At 39.7% G+C, this 17788-nt stretch overlaps 2 protein-coding genes across 6 annotated transcripts in view; one reads left to right on the top strand and one right to left on the bottom strand.

Moving 5' to 3' along the window:
• zgc:174180 overlaps nt 1–8278 on the top strand; it is an 83622-nt gene extending 75344 nt beyond the window's left edge. The window contains exon 21 of the mRNA XM_087245823.2: nt 6724–8278. The gene's annotated coding sequence lies outside the window, so the exon portion shown is untranslated. The remainder of the gene's footprint in view (nt 1–6723) is intronic.
• LOC110439481 (uncharacterized) lies at nt 6220–17071 on the bottom strand. Of its 5 annotated transcripts, XM_088650615.1 has the most exons (4): nt 17042–17071; nt 16362–16511; nt 12714–12795; nt 6220–12624 (listed from the first exon to the last, which is right to left on the bottom strand). In XM_088650615.1, exon 4 carries the CDS (start codon nt 10200–10202, stop codon nt 9126–9128), a length of 1077 nt encoding a protein of 358 aa, XP_088506741.1. In that variant the 5' UTR covers nt 10203–12624; nt 12714–12795; nt 16362–16511; nt 17042–17071; the 3' UTR covers nt 6220–9125. The 5 variants fall into 5 exon arrangements, 4 of the variants coding, with proteins under 4 accessions (XP_088506741.1, XP_088506740.1, XP_087105295.1 ...); XM_088650614.1 differs by lacking the exon at nt 12714–12795; XM_087249169.2 differs by lacking the exon at nt 12714–12795 and having other exon boundaries at nt 6220–10099.
• Between the last annotated feature and the right edge of the window lie 717 nt (nt 17072–17788).

Below are 17788 nucleotides of genomic sequence, written 5' to 3'. Positions count from 1 at the left end.
CCATGTTTTTCATAGAAAGATTCCACAGCTGCTGGTATTTTTTCGGAAATTTAACAGATATTTTACACAATAAGAGTTTGTTAATTAACACTCTCTTGGTGTTGACAATGTTAACACTTTCAAAAGTGTTATTTTTAACACTTATAGTGGTTCCCATATAAACTCTGAGGGAGTGTTAATTTTAACTCCAAGGTAGTTAAATCTACTATCTAAAATTTGCAGTGCACAAAAGAAAACTTGACTGGTGAGCTGCAGAAAACGCAACATCTTCAGTTATTGTTATCACTGAAAATGCACTGTGTACCCTCTTTCCTCGATAAGACCTAGCACTTTAATATAGAACGACAAATGACCATGTGACAATCTTGGCAACATTTAAAAAGACAAAAAAAAAAAAAAACATTGTTCATTGCCTTTCCTTTTTCCCCATCCAGATGAAGCTCCAAACATAATTATAACAGATGGATTAATGGTAACAAATATTCAACTTTTCTATGCCACAAGTTTTTTTTTTTTTTTTTTTTTTTTTTTTTTACAAAACTATAAATATTCCTTTTAAAATTATGACATTTAATCTCTTTTAAACCCATTGAACAACACTTTTTCAATTACAACTATATTGTAACACTTTTTTACTGCACTTCAAATGTTGTTTACACACAGACTTTTCTATTCTTACAGACTTGCATGTACCACTAAAACAATAAAAATTAAAACAATCATGCAATTTTTTTACTAAATGCAAAAATTACACAAAAAAAAATGTACATAAATCCACAAAAAACAAACCTGAAAACAATTGCCCTTAAAAACGAAAAACTACACATTGTCAACGGTTACTTATCCCCTTGGCACAAACCTATTTGACTTAAGCAAATGAAAAAAAAAAATAAATAAAAATAAACATTTACCAGATAGTAACCATTCACTTTATTCTCCAACTACGAAAGTAAATGGCTATATGGTTCTAACATTTTAAATATTATTTTCTCTTTAACAGAAAAAATTATAATAAAGATTTAGAACCACTTAAGAGTAATTAAACAATAATGAATAAATAAATAAATAAAAACTTAACAACAATTTTCTGTTTTGCTGAATGATCCTTTAAAAGCTACTCACCGGTCTCTTGCAGCACACTGAAAACTGTTATGCTTTTGCACGTCAAACTCAACGACTCTGCTGTTGTGGTTGGCCTCCTGCAGCAAGGCCGTAAAATAACGCACATTGCTCGATTTTCCTTGTAGCACTTCAGACACGTCATGTACGCAACCCCCTACTTCCAAACACTTTCTCTTTGACTCAGCCATTACTCTGTGGAACATACGAACACACATCATATCTTGCCCATATCCCTCCATTGCCAGCACGTTATTCTTATAGGTCGCCATTTGCAATGACTTCTTCAGCTAAACTACAACATGCACCATTGCAAATAATTCTGTACTATACAACTACATGCCATTTTACACTGTACGCTGCTCCTATACAACGGCTGGATAAACCAGCGGTTTAGAATTTCACTTAGCTACACATATCTCGTAAAACAGGAAGGAACAGCAAGGAACACGGCAACATCCATTAATTACACGTTCACAACAAGGTCCCAAACATTGTTGTTTCAAATATACATTACACAACATTTTGCCACCACCGAAACAAGACTTATAGTATAAAAACATACCGCACTAAGGTCTCCTAATGTTGCCGATGTTGTACTTTCTTCTCCTCAAGTCCAACGACGATCGAAACTCCCAATGCCAACCGCAACTTCAAACACTTATAGCTTTACCAGGATCGTTCAAAGCCACCATCGCGCCCTCCTATTGGCTCACCACATATACGCGTCGACGTCCGCGTCTGCGCATCTTCTTCTTTAGGTTTTAACGGCAGCTGGCATCCTGTTTGTTGTGTTACTACTCCCTTTTGTACTATTTTTCGTTTACTCTATATTCTTTTTTCCAATCCAGTTTCCCTTAGGAAATTCATATATTCATATATATATATATATATATATATATATATATATATATATATATATATATATATATATATATATATAAAATAAACAACCCCTTTTATAGTTGAATGGCATTAATTTGTTTTTAAACCTACAGGGTAATTCACATATTTTACAATCTAAAGCATAATATAAGAACTTTTTCTTTGAAAAAACAACACATGGTGTTTTTATCTCTGTCAGTGTTCTTTTAATATGTTTAATCCTTTCTGTGCAAATCATATAGTCAATGCCACATGCACTGTAATGTGTTTTATATTGACAGTTCATTTTGACATAAAAATAGCTAAATGTTCATGACATTTAAAGAGTTGCATTTTTGCTGGAGGAAGCTTTATATATGAGGCAAGGAGCCCCGAGGAGCAATCAGATAAGTAGAAATATAGAGGACTAAAGCCCACTTAAAATAGGCCTAGGCCATAGCTACTATTATTTTCTTTTTGCACTTCACAGCACAAAAGGTAAAAATAGCCTACTTCAAGAACCAATACATATAATAACATGTACACATTGACACAAAATACATCATTTATTTGATGTAGTTACTATCAAAAACTTAAATTATACCAAAAAATCGTCTTGCATAGGGCTGTCAAATGATTAAAATGTTTAATCAGAATTTTCAGTGGATTGATCAGGATTATTCACTATTTGCAACTACACCTGAATCGTAACCATTTTTTTTCTGAAATGCATACCAAAAGATAAAAAATAGGACACAGATACATAATTTTCATATTATGTCTGTTTATCAAAACAGCCAAACAATTGTGATTTAAATCAAGCTGAAACATTCTACACACCGTAATATTAGTTTTTGCTATGTCCCACCGCTTCCTCTGGCATTCCTCTTAACCAGGATGTACAATTTACAGTATTCAATTGAACAGTAAGCAATAAATGTAGTAAAATCATAACAGTGGCCTACCACATTTTTATCACGCACAGTTTGAGTCATCTGTTGGAAAAAATAACTGTTGTGTTTGTGTGGAAAAAATATTTTCAATAAACTTTTGAATCAAACCAAAAGAACAATCTTTTACCTTTATCTCCATTCTTTAATCCAGTTGCCCAAGCAAGCCTAACTACTATAACATGTTGCACTGAAACTGGTCTTTTTGTTTGCACATAACTTTTCAAATCTACTGAGCTTTCTCATCTTTCAGCCAGTTGCTGAGGCAAACTAACTTGTTCACATTTTCCTCCAACTGCAACCCAGTACTGGGAAACATCCATACACTCTCATCCACACATATTACAACAGACAATTTAGCTTACCTTATTCACTTATAACGCATGTCTTTGGACTCCCAGAAAGCGCCACCTTTTGGTCAAAAGTGCTTGGCCCCTTAATTGCTGCTTGCAGCTATATTATCATTACTGATTGTATAAGCAAAATATCAAACATTAGAGAAGTCAATAATGCTGAGTGATGAAAAGATGATGCAGACCATGACATGAGCTTTAAATGGATGAGTTATCCGGCTCTGTTTTCAATGGTTAATGATGAGTCTCTGTTACTGCGCTGTGTCGCCACACCCTCAGCCCCTGGAACGACCCCTCATTCCTGCAGGCCGGTGTGCCTCTGGGACAGGCGTCCAGTCACGTTGTTGTCTCAACAGATGCTTCCAGCACAGGCTGGGGAGCCGTGTGTCGCGGGCATGCAGCTGCGGGCCTGTGGGTAGGTGCCCAGCTGCATTGGCATATCAATCGCCTAGAGCTGTTGGCAGTGTTCCTTGCTCTCTGCCGTTTTTCTCTGGTGCTGGAGCAGCAACACGTGCTGGTCAGGACGGACAGTATGGCGGCGGCAGCGTATATCAACCGCATGGGGGGTATGCGCTCTCGCCGCATGTCTCTGCTCGCCCGCCGTCTGCTCCTCTGGAGTCACCCGCGGCTGAAGTCGCTGCGCGCCATTCACATCCCAGGTATGCTCAACCGTGCAGCCGATGTGCTCTCACAGCAGCAGATTCACTCTGGAGAATGGAGACTCCACCCCGAGTCTGTCCAGCTGATATGGGCACGATTCGGGGAGGCCCAGATCGATCTGTTTGCTTCCCCCGAGAACGCTCATTGCCAGTTGTTTTATTCCCTGACCGAGGGCTCTCTCGGCACGGATACACTGGCCCACAACTGGCCTCTGTATACGTTTCCCCCAGTGAGCCTGATCGTGCAGTAACTGTGCAAGGTCAGAGAGGACGAGGAACAGGTTCTGTTAGTTGCGCCCCTCTGGCCCAACCGGACCGGAAGAGGAGCTCTCCCTCCTCGCGACGACCCTCCCATGGCAGATCCTTTTGAGAGAGGACCTACTTTCTCAGGGACAAGGCACCGTCTAGCACCCTCGCCCCGATCTCTGGAACCTCTATGTGTGGTCCATAGACGCGAGGAAGACTTAGGTAACCTGCCGCCCGCGGTGGTCATTACCATCACTCAGGCTAGAGCCCCCTCCACGAGGCGCGCCTACGCCCTGAAGTGGAGTCTATTCACTGAATGGTGTGTCTCTCGCAGAGAAGACCCCCGATCTTGCCAGATCAATGTTGTGCTCTCTTTCCTTCAAGAGAAGCTGGATAGCAGGCTGTCGCCCTCCACTCTCAAGGTTTACGTAACCGCCATCTCCGCTCACCATGATGCAGTGGCTGGCGGCACCATGGGAAAGCATAACCTCATCATCCGGTTTCTTAGAGGCGCCAGGCGAATTAATCCAACTCGCCCCCCCTCTCCTGCCCTCTTGGGATCTCGCCCTCGTTCTCACGAGCTTGCGATTTGATCCCTTTGAGCAGCTCGACTCAGTATCCTTAAGATTTCTGTACCTGAAGACTCTGCTGGTCGCGTTGGCCTCCATTAAGAGGCTCGGGGACCTGGAGGCATTTTCGCGTGGTTACCTCAAGGGTTTTAGGGACCTTTGGTGATTGAGGAAACAACTCGGTGGGTGTTGTAGCACGCTTGCGGTGCCTTTTTTCCCTAACACGGGAGAGATGTGCACCCTCCTGTCTGTCAGTAAAGTTCTCCATTCGGTGAGCCCTGCAGATTCCTCCGAGGCCCCCAGCACTGACTCAGTGGAGGAGTCACTCGCTGGCCCACTACGTTAGGTCTGCCCGCTGGTCAGCCCGCGTTTTTGGGTACAGGTGCCTGCTATGGCCGATCCCCGCTGGTGATCCCCATATGCTTTTCCGCCACGGTTAAGTTCCCCCCCCTGGGTGGACCCGTGCCTTCTCTATCCGCTAACCACCTTCTTATGTGCACTCCCCCTTCTCAGGGTTAGTCCATATGTAACTCCATTTGTCTCCCTATTGGGTGCGGATGGTCTCCGCAGCGTCCTCCCTACTGGGATGGCACGCTTCCCAACGTACTGTCGTATATTCCTAGAAATTATTAAGACGCTAGCGACTTCCAAAAAAATATACCTATTCCGTAAAGCTTCTTTTGAAGTGGGGATAAGTTAGGGCCAAGGGCACGTTGGAGGACCGCGCCTCCCATGATTTGGGTGCGTCACGCTTGCCTGACTGCCCTCTCATGGTGGGTGTTGGTAAGGTGCAATTATGGCATTATGGCGCTTTCAATGGGCTCCCATACGTGGATTTAGAACATTAAATCCACTTATAGTGCTGAAGTTCCCCCCGAAGGGGAACGTTCGAGGTTACTAAAGTAACCTTTCGTTCCCCGAGGAGGGAAACGGAAGCACTATACTCCATCGCCATAATGACTGTCCCTTAGCTGTTAAAAGTCTCTTCAGCTTAAAAAGGATAGCGTTTGCTGGCGCCAGGTGTGCTTATATGCTCAGTTAATTGGCGATGCAGCACACCTGCGCAAGCTTGCGCTGCCAATTCATTGGTTTCATTGGCCCGTTCAATACTCTTTCAGACGAGCAGCTTCTGAACTGAATCCTCCCATACGTGAATTCAGAACATCAAATCCACTTATAGTGCTTCCGTTCCCCTCCTCGGGAAACGAAGGGTTACTTTAGTAACCTCGAACGTTCTCTTGCAACAGAAACATTTAGTCAATCAGAACACATCGAAAATAAAAACACTATCATCAGCTGACATTACAGAAACAGCACTATTTTAGCTATTCAGCTCTGCCCTTATATTTGAAGCCTCTCTAAATGTTTGTGTTATGGGTTTAGTACAGTAAATTCATGCATTTTGTTTCTTATGCTGCAGAAATTCAATACAAAAAATGAACGACCATCCCAGAGTAGCTTTAAAAAAAAATTTACAGTTTACTGTATGTAAAAAAAAAATACAGACACAGAATTGCTGCAGTACAGACTTTATATGCAAAAGAATATTACTGCAAGATATACAAACAGAAAAAGCATTTACATTAAAAAAAACTAAGTAATTTTCAATTCTGCCTGGTCTTCTGCATTTGCCTGACTTATTCTTCTCTGGCTCGGCCTGGTAATGGTGGCCTGGTAATGGTCAACATAGATAATTTCATGTGGGACTATTCAATTTGAATCCTGTGTGGCTTAGGTTGAGTGGATGACCTTTTGTGTCTGATCAGAGGAACTCTTGAGTCTTAGAATTACCCTGGATGTTTGGATTTAGATTTGGAGTAAGTTGTAAATGCATCAGAGGATGTATCGATGAAAGTATGTGTTGTTTAATTCTGGATGACTATTAGGGCTTGTGCATTTGTGTTCATATTCTGGTCTTTGGTCCGCTGTTTAGTTTTTCGTATATTTCCTTTTCTCCTTGCAGGACCGTCAATACTACTGATGATGAGAAACGTCAACTGATACTGACGAACCGTCTTCAAAACCGAATAGCTTGATGAATACAAGGATGAAGCCCATTATGAGTAGAAGGTGGAAGAGCCCTTAGCTTGGGGACTGGAATTTTAAGGTTCCAGCATGTCCAAGAAAGGGCGAAGAAACTCTGTAACCTAAGTAGGGAGCACGAGTCATTACTTCCACTTTCTTTAGTGACCTCACTGGTTGACCTGGAGCGGATTAATTCACTTCGGTCAAAAACAGGGGACTGAAGGAGTTAGAGTTCTACCTTCAAATTCATCTCAACAAATCAATGTTAATCCTTTTTCTCAACATCCTGTTTCTCATCACTTTTTACTAAATATAATTATTTAATTAATTTTTATTAAATTTAATTATTAATTATAGAACTTTGACTTGATTTATCTAATGTATACGTTCACACTGCTTAATGTAAGAATGTTCAGTGTCCTTGTTTCTCTGTTTGCTTATTTTAATTTTGTTTTCAGGAGACACAAAAACCAGGTCATAGGCCATGGAGATCACTCTCTCTCTGTCCCTCTGAACAAAGTATCGATGCAGAGGAGAAGAAAAACACCTGTTCTAGTTGTCCTGATATTGTCTACAGTAATTTACCTGTTTGATTCATCTGTTTTGATTGTAATTCTTATTAAAGTAATTCCTTTTGTATGGAGATAGACACTGTGTGTAGTACGGATATTGTAGCAGACTGTTGATGGAACCAGTTTCATAACACAGCTGAACGTACAAGAAACATTCATTCATTTTCTTGTTGGCTTGGTCCCTTGCCTCAGCGGAATTAACCACCAACTTATCCAGCAAGTTTTTACGCAGCGGATGCCCTTCCAGCTGCAACCCATCTGTGGGAAACATCCACAGTCACATTCACACCCACACTTATACACTACAGTCTATTTAGCCAATCCTGTACCACATGTCTTTGGACTGTAGGGGAAACCAGAACACCCGGAGGAAACCCACGCAAAGGCAGGGAGAACATGCAAACTCCACACAGAAACACCAACTGAGCCGAGGTTCTAACCAGCGACCTTCTTGCTGTGAGACGACAGCACTACCTGCTGCCCCACTGCCTCACCGTACAAGAAACATCCTTGAGATTTTAACACAGATGGTCTCTTGTGTCTTTTGTGACCCTGATTTAGCTTTTCACAGGTCGGAGATCAGCTCTTAATAACTTAGGGTCGACCTAACCCCCAGGAACCATGTCGCTATCCATATCTGGAGTTAGATACAAATCTTTCTTAACGCACGCATTGAGGCCATCCATATCTGGAGCTAGATACAATACTTCATTGACACGAGCATTTAGAATTGTCTATTTTTGCTGTAACCAATGAGAACTGTTTACCTGGATCCCACCCTTTCTGGACTTGTGTAGAGTATAATTACTGCATTGTTGTACTGTAAGTCAGAGCGGCCTAGGAACTCATTGCAAATGTTGAGCTGGCTTCTGCTGATGAAACTGCAAACTATCTTCAGTAAACTTCATTTATTTATTTGAATCTTTGACTCCGGCTCTTCTTCATCTGACAGACTGGTCATTCTTTGGGTTAAACTGTATACCATCCCTACCGTAGTAAACTAGAACTTAAAAATAAAGATCCTTTACTAATAAAAGATGCAACACAGGACAATTGAATGGGCTTTCTAAACTTGAGGCCCTGCTATTCTGCAAACTAACCATCCTGGAGCTTCACCTTATTTGATGTGCGGTGTCTTCCCAGTGATTTGTTTCTCATTCAGAGAGTCAGACAGAGAACATCATGCAAAACAACACTAGCTACATGAATACACTGGAGAGTGTGGAGAGTGGAAGAAACGCGACACATTTACAACCCCACCAACAACCCCAGTGTAGGAGTGTTGGAAAAGAGTATAGCGTCCCTCAGCCTTTTTAAACATTATTCAGACATGAAAAATCCTGTGCATATGAAAAATGTTGTGCTCCATTCATATCATGTGTGCAACTTCTTGTCCATGTGTTTCTCAAGCTGCGGCGATTGAGTGAAACTCTGTGGACACTGATCAGATCTGTACGGTTTCTCTCCAGTGTGAATCCTCTTCTGTTTTTAGATGTGTTAACCAATAAAACTTCTTGTAACAGTGTGAATCGTCTGGTGCAGTTTCAAATTTGGAGCTGTAAGAAAAGTCTTCTCACACTCAAACACATATACTCTTTCACACCAGTGTGGATCTTCATGTGTTCATTAAGGTTTGCTGATCGGTTGAAACTCTTCCCACACTGAGTACATGTGAATGGTTTCTGTCCAGTGTGAGTCTCATGTGTTTAATAAGGTCTGAGGAGTTGCTGAAACTCATCCCACACCGAAGCTGCGGTCATACTAGAGTTTAAGCATGCGAAATTCTGTTGTTTGATTTCTCTATAGTGTGGATCCTCATGTGTAGATTAAGGTATGATGATTTGCTAAAACTCTTCCCACACTGAGTGCATATGAATGGTTTCTCTCCAGTGTGGATCCTCATGTGTTTATTAAGGTTTGACGAGCGGTTGAAACACTTACCACACTGAGTGCATGTGTATGGTTTCTCTCCAGTGTGGATTATCATGTGTAGATTAAGGTATGATGATTGGCTGAAACTCTTCCCACACTGAGGGCATATGAATGGTTTCTCTCCAGTGTGGATCTTCATGTGTTTATTAAGGTTTGATGATAGGCTGAAACTCTTCCCACACTGAGTGCATGTGAATGGTTTCTGTCCAGTGTGGATTATCGTGTGTAGATTAAGGTATGATGATTGGCTGAAACTCTTCCCACACTGAGGGCATATAAATGGTTTCTCTCCAGTGTGGATCCTCATGTGTTTATCAAGGTTTGATGATAGGCTGAAACTCTTACCACACTGAGTGCATGTGAATGGTTTCTCTCCAGTGTGGATCCTCATGTGTCGATGAAAATTTGATGAAAAGTTAAAACTCTTCCCACACTGAGGGCATATGAATGGTTTCTCTCCAGTGTGGATCCTCATGTGTTTATTAAGGTTTGATGATAGGCTGAAACTCTTCCCACACTGAGTGCAAGTAAATGGTTTCTCTCCAGTGTGGATCCTCATGTGTAGATTAAGGGATGATAATAGGCTGAAACTCTTCCCACACTGAGTGCATGTGAATGGTTTCCCTCCAGTGTGGATCCTCATGTGAATCTTAAGTTTGTTTTTGTTTGCCAAACTCTTTCCACACTGAGTGCAGGTGAAACAATTCTTGTCTCTCCTTTTCAAAATACCATCAGTCTGTAAATTAGTTTTTTCCTCAATTTTGACAGGATGTTCCTCCTCTTTACTCCCCTCATTCTGTTCAATTAGGTCTGAAAAATATTTTAAAAAAAAACATTCGTTTTCATTAAGTCTATAAAACTCTGCATGAAAATCTTCATCAAAAGCTGAAAAGTGAAAAGACACTGGAAACATTGGCTATGCACACTGTAATTTTGATGCACATTAAATGTAAAATTAATCAGGTCATATTTTGTTCTATCCATTAATGTGTACACATTTAAGCAGATTTAATACAATTAATGTTTATTTAGTGCTTTTACAATGTAAAATGTGTCAAAGCCGCTTAACATAGAAGTTATAGTTAATTGAATCTGTCAGTCCAGTTTTCAGAGTTTCTTACATAATTGATCATAAAAGTAATTTTGTTCATATTGATAAGACAGATTTGGAAGCTGTAAATGACCTGTTTTTATTCGTATTTATTCATAATTACAACAAAATGTTTTTCTAAAATGTGTAAAGTAGACCAGGGCTCAAAATTAACCTTTTTGCTTATTAGCACCAGTGCTCCTAATTTAAAAAATGTAGGCGCATCAACCAAAATTTTGTCGCACCCACCAATTATAAGCACCGTTACCACAAGTTTTATACAAACAAATTTATTGCATTTGAAATCAACACGAATCAAACTAACAAGCAAAAAAATATATGCATGCATGAGGAAAATATGTCTCAACGAAATTCCATTATCACAAAAAAATACCATAAATGAGGGACCAAAAGATACTCAGACCACTCACCAGCCCTTCACGCACTGCTTGACACAACTGAATCTGTTAACGCTTGCTGTGCTGTTCTCACGGGTGCTGTCTGATACTGCACTGATTTTGACATATACTGTACCTTATTATATGCATACGTCATGTTAATAGCAATACCGGTCTTTTCATGAGCAGCGATATTAGTTTAATCAGTGCAAGCCCGCTTGCGATGGTTTAATCTAAATTTACAAAATATACAGTAGTACATAAAATGTGGTCTAAAAATATATTTAATGTGTAGTCTAAAAATATACATACAATAAAAAATTATAAACCAGAGTTGTGCAGATAAAGAACAGTATATAGTGCAAAAAGGCTTGTGCACATGATGATTATGATAAAGTGACAGTTTCATAATATATGTGAATGTAGTATGATGTGTCTAACTGGTAGACCAATGTTACATAAAGTGACCAGTGCAGATGAATGTGTGCATGTGTGTTTGTTTTCATGTGTGTCAGAGTCCAAAAATGCATGTGGAGGGAGAGGGGAGTGGTGGCAGAGTTGGGAGAGGGTTCAGCTTCCTGACAGCCTGATGGATGAAGCTGTCTTGCAGTCTGTTGGTCCTGGCCTGGAGACTTCGCATTCTCCACCCTGATGGCAGCAGACTGAAGAAGCTATGCATTGGGTAAGTGAGGTCTGCTGTTATGCAGAGGGCTTTTCGGGTGAGACGGGTGCTGTAAATGTCCTGGAGGAAGGGTAGAGGGACACCAATGATCTTCTCAGCTGTTCTCACTATGCGCTGAAGAGTTTTCCTGCAGGATGCATTGCAGGCTCCAAACCACACAGTGATGCAGCTGGTCAGGATGCTCTCAATTGTGCCTCTGTAGAAGGTCTGCATGATTGAGGCTGGTGCTCTTGCTTATTTAAGTTTGTGGAGGAAGTAGCTGTGATTTTTTGTCCAGGAGAGATCCTCAGTGATTTGTACGCCCAGGAACTTAGTGCTGCTCACATGCTCCACAGACGCACTGTTAATGGTCATTGAAGCATGCAGAGTGTGCACTTTCTTGAAGTCAATAACTATCTCCTTTGTCTTTTCCACATTTAAGAAGAGATTGTTGTCTCTGCACCACTCGGCCAGATGGCTCACCTTGCTTCTGTAGTTTTTCTAATCGTTTTTGTTGATGAGACCTACCACAGTTGTGTCATCCGCAAACATCATGAAAAGATTGGAGTTGTGAGATGGTGCACAGTCATGAATCAGAAAAGTGAAGAGGATAGGGCTCAGCATCCCTGAGAGGCCCCAGTGTTTAGAGTGATGGTGCTGGATGTGTTACTGTCGGCCAGTACTGCTTGTGGTCTTCCGCTGAGAAAATCCAGCAGCTAGTTACACAGAGAGGTGTTACTCTGACAGCTGGACCAGTTTTTGAGTGAGCTGTTGGGGGATGATAGTGTTAATTGCTGAACTGAAGTCTATGAACAGCATTCGGATGTAGGAGTCTGTTTTGTCCAGATGTGTGAGCGCTGAGTGAAGTGCAGTGGAGATGGCGTCATCAGTCGAGTGGTAGGACCGATATGTAAACTGAAAGGGGTCCAAGGAGGGGGCAGGACAGACTTAATATGCTGCATCACAAGCTGGAAGCTCCTCTCTGTGTGGTGTAAACAAAGACCAGTGTGTTATTGCCCATGTTGGAAAGTCTGTGTGTTGGTGTATTTTTGGAAACACACTTTTTAGGTCTGCATGGTTAAAGTCCCCAGCCAGGATGAGAAAAGCATCTGGGTGGGCTGTAGGCTGCTCACTGATGTGCAGGTACAGGTCTTTCAGTGCCTCAGTCATGTTGTTGGCATTGGAGCTGGGAGGGATGTAAACAGAAAAAAGCAGTATGGCTGTTTATTCCCTCTGTAGATAAAACGGCTGGCACTTTAAAACCATAAACTTCACCAGTGGCAAGCAGTTTTTGCAGACTACAATGGTATCACGACTGGAACCGCAATGTCCAGAACATAGTCACTGAGCCAAGTTTCTGTAAACACAAATGCACAACAGTTTTTTACAGTCTTTTAAGATGAACGAAGTAGACGGCTATAGTCCAGTTTGTTGTCTAGCAAGCGTACGTTCGCTAGAATGATGAAGGGAATAGCAGGTTTGTGTGGGTTAGTCGCTAGCCTAGTTCAGATCCCCCAACGCTTGCCCCTCTTCTGCTTTCTCTTGCCTCCATTGTGGGCGAGGTGTTGAAGTGGGGGTCAGAGGATGAGTAGGCCTCTGGAGCAAACGGAGATTTTGCAGCTCCTCCGTGTCTGCGAAGTTTAACTTGTAAAGTTTGGTTCTGCCGATGTCGAGCAAAAATGTATGACTATATGTGCGCTTAAGCACAGATAAACGCAGCGAGGACGTACATGACAAAGAACACAAAAACACTGTCTTGTCGGGAAAGAGAGGACCCGCAGCGTGTGCACGTGCCTTCATCTTAGAAAAAGCAAGAGTGGAAGTGGAAGAGTGGTTAACACCAGAGTGGATGCAGCGAAAGAGCGAGTGACTGGTCTGGAGTCTGTGTTGGGTGGATACTCTGACTCTCTTACTACGCTGGAAAAAGAGTTTAGTATCTTTAAAAAAGAAGCTGGCTCTGCTGAGACCAAAGCGAAGATCTTGAGGAGAGGTCTCCCCGCTCAAATCACTATACGCAGCAAACCAGTGGACGACAAGGAACTGCCATGCGCCTTTGTAATTAAATGCCACTACTTTTCTGAACAAGAGGATATTTTGAAGAAAGCCATTGAAATGAAGGCAATCACGACAGTACACTGGGCTGTCAAAGACAATACAAATGTTAATGTCAATCTCCGGTTAACTTTTAAATTACCACTATAGCGTGTTCGTTGTTATTTCTAGCTCTCAAGTATGTTTTGTCAATAATGGTGTAGCTTCGTATTAAAACATCAAGAGCTGTTCAAATAGTTTTGTTTTATATGTAAGATCCCACATGGTAAGCTAGTTAAGAGTGGGAGTAGCTGGAAGTGTGAGCAAGTTTACATGCAAGGTTTCAATGTTGTGTTGTTTCGTGTTTATAAGTGTTTGTGTGATCACCCCATTTTTTTTCTTTTTTCTCTTTTTTTTCCTCTCTCCCCCACACATCTCCCTACATACAAAACCCACAGATTCCTTTTAGATGCTTCTGATACATGTTTTCGACAGCCCTCCATAAAATGGGTAAAGTGAAGACAAACTTTACCAGTTGGAATGTGTGGGGGCTAAATCACCCAGTGAAACAAAACAAGGTGTTCGCACATCTTAATAAGTAAAAATCCGATATTGTATATTCACAGGAGACACATCTGTTGAAAAAAAACTATTCTAAACATAATAGAGGAGGCTATACACAAATATATCATTCTAATTTTAACAGCAAAAGTAGGGGCGTTGCTGTTCTCATACATAAGAATGTACAGTTTGTTTTGGAGTCAAATGTGTTGGATAAAAATGGCAGACACATAGTAATCCAAGGTTAACTTTTTAACATGTCTGTGGTCCTGGCCAATGTGTATGCTTCTAATTGGGACAATGAAAAATCTTTCAGAGATTTATTTTCAATTTTGCCTAGTCTCGACACAATTTAATTTTAGGAGGCGATTTAAATTGTGTTTTGCACCCAATTTTGGACCGATCTAGCTCTTCGAGTAATACATTAAGTTAGCCAGCACAATGTATCAACTCCTTTCTTCAGACATATAATGTAAGTGACCCCTGGAGATTTAAATATCAATCTTCCAAGCAATTTTTCCTCTATTCACCAGTGCATCAAACCTATTCCAGGATTGACCATTTTCTCCTGGACAAGCAGTTACTTCCCTTAATGTCAGAAGTAGAGTATGGTAGTATTGTTATTTCGGACTATTGTCCAGTCTCACTAAAGCTATGTTTTCCAGGCAATGTAATCCTTCAACGTACATGGCGGTTTAACTCAAGACTCTTGGCAGACGATGATTTTGTAAAATTTATTGATGCTCAAATTGATTTCTTCCTTAAGACAAAGGAATCCCCAGAGATAAGTTATAGCATCCTATGGGATACTCAGAAACATATATACGAGGACAAATTTTAGATTAAGCTAGTGCAATTAAAATTTAAATAGTGAAAGTCAAAACGGCTTACAGAGATTATAAATAAAATTAATACAATTGATCAGCTACACTCAACATCACCTTCCGAAGAGCTCCATTAGAAAAGACTCCTTCTGCAAGCAGAATATGACTCCCTGACAGATGAAAATGCAGAGGATCTCCACATAAGATTCACGCCAGATTCATTGTGAACAAGGGAAATAAGCTGGCAGGTTATTGTGTTACCAACTGAAACAATCCTCAGCAGCTGGTTTTATAGCAGCAGTTAGTAAGGATGATGGCAGTATTATTACTGATCAACAGAGAATTAATGATCAATTAAAAAACTTAAATAAAACTGTTTACAGCTCTGAGGTAAACGAGATTGAACGTGAGAGCTTTTTTTATTATTTAGAATAACCATGCCTTTGTGATTTAGATTAGTTGGCATTAGAAGGAAATTTAACACCTTCTGTAATTGAAAATGCAATCAAAAAATTGAAAACTGGAAAAGCACCAGACCCCAATGGCTTCCCGTCCGAGTTTTATACGAAGTTTAACAGCCCTGTTAACAGCCAAGCTAACAGCCCTGTTGTGCAAGGTATTTGCTGAAGCTCTTGTTTCGGAATCACTCTTTCCTTAGATGCCCATAAGGCATTTGATAGAATAGAGTAGATCTATTTTTTTACAGTGCTTAAAAAAATTGGTTTTGATCCTGGATTCTGTTCCTTGGTTAAAATTTTATATTCCAGGCCCCAAGCATCGATTCAAACAAATAATATTATTTCTAAAGGCTTTCCACTCTCTAGAAGAACGAGACAGGGCTACCCTCTGTTCTTTGACATTGCCATTGAACCTCTTGCAACTGTATTAAGGAACTCAGATGGCTTGCAAGGAATTTTCAGAGAGGGACATAAACAAAAGCTCCTGCTATATACGGATGATCTTCTTTTTCTGTCAAATCCAGATACATGTATTCCAAAAGCTCTTACAATAATTTCAGAATTTGGAAATGCTTCTGGATACAAAGTAAACCTAGCAAAGAGTCTCCTTTTCCCTATCAATGATAGAGCACAGCAAATGTCCTTCCAATCCTTTACATTTTCAGTAAGTCCTGATAAATTTGTATAGTGAGTGTGACACGCAAATATAAGGATTTGTTCAATAATAATTTTAAAACGGCATTAGTGCCCAAGGACGTTTTTAGTGCTCAAGGACACCTTACAAACAGTAGGAGAACAAAAAAAGCAACAACCTTAAGAAGGTAGAGAAAATGGGAGACTAATAATACATAAAATAATTACAAAAGACACGAGAACAAGCAACAAGAAAGAAACTCATTCCTGTCTTTCAATGAGTGCTTATGTGCATTTAGGAGAACTAGGAAGCACACTCAGGGCTGCAAGATGGATTTAATTTAGTATTCTTATTATTAAAATATATCTGAATGAGGATCAAATGACTGAGTTGGTCTTTGAGAATAAAAATTAACCTGTTTGTTCTTGCAGATCTTCCTGTTTGACTGTGAATGTTTCTTCAATCTTCACATCTTCACTCTCCTCTTTAATAAACGCCATCTTTATAACAGTGTGGAGATCAGTCGCTTCAGCAGGAGTTTTTCTCTGAGTTTGGACACTTTATCCTGTTTAAAATGAACAAAACAATAAACAGAAACAAAATAACTTCTCTTTAACACTTGCTTCAACAGTTTCTTTATACGAGAGTCATTAACAAACAAAAATCAGATATGTCTGATCAAGAAACAATAGCCACTGATCACCTGATTAAAACTAGTACTCCATTTCTTATATATAGTGATGTATATTTATTATGGAATGACATAGTGCTATTCAATCAATTAAACTTTCATTAAAACACTTAATTCACACTTTTACTTTATTCAAGTATCTTCTTAATTGTTTTGTTTGTTTTATTTATCTTATTGTCTGTTTATAGCACTTTTTTGCACAAGACAAATTTCCTCTCTGGAACAAAAGGTTTATCCTATCTTTATTCAAAAAATAGACCTCATTACTGTAAGTTTTAGTAAATAGTACTACTTTGTATAAGGGTTAAAATAATATTGTCAACAGGTACATAATTTAGCACTGAATGAAAACACTGAAACTTTAATCAATCGCTTTATATAAGGCTAAACGCTTCAAAACAAACCTTTCTCCAGTTGAATCACAGCGCGAGAGCGGCGCAGGCTTATGACGTCACAAGTCACGCCAAAATAAAAGTCTTTTTTTTTTTACTTTTTTGCCACTTACTCTTAGTCATGAGTCATGACTTATTATATATAGTTTTTCTCTGCGTTCGGACACTTTTAACAAATTAACAAAGCAATTAACAAAGCAATAAAAATGTCCTGTTTAAAATAAATAAAACTATGAACAGAAACAAAATAACTTCTCTTCAACAGTTTCTTTATATGAAAGTAATTAACAAAAAGAAATCCGGTAAGTCTGAGCAAGAAACAACAGCCACAAATGAGCTGATTAATACTAGTACTCCATTTCTTATATGTAGTGATGTATACTTAGAATAAAGTGAAATTATGCTATTTAATAAAGTAAACCTTCATTAAGACACTTAATACACGTACGTTGTTCAAAAGTCCTCTTTACTTTGAGTAAGATAGTATTACGTTGTATAAAGGGTTAAAATAATATTGTCAACAGCAGGTACATCATGTAGTATTGGATGAAAAACCTGAAACTTTAATCAATCGCTTTATATATCTGTGTAAAAGCTTTAAAACAAACCTTTCTCCAGTAGAATAACTTTTTTCTATTAATGCTTAAACTGACAAGTCAAGCACATCATAACAAAGTCAGACAGATCTTTAAAAAGAGCAATAATTTACATAGTCATAAGAAAAAATATCTAAAATCACATACAAATAATACCATTAGA

Source organism: Danio rerio, chromosome 4, assembly GCF_052040795.2.
Source record: "Danio rerio strain M-AB ecotype USA chromosome 4, GRCz13ab, whole genome shotgun sequence".
NCBI classification, from domain to species: domain Eukaryota; kingdom Metazoa; phylum Chordata; class Actinopteri; order Cypriniformes; family Danionidae; genus Danio; species Danio rerio.
The sequence above is the reverse complement of the archived record's forward strand: the minus strand, read 5'-3'. Positions and strand labels throughout refer to the sequence as shown.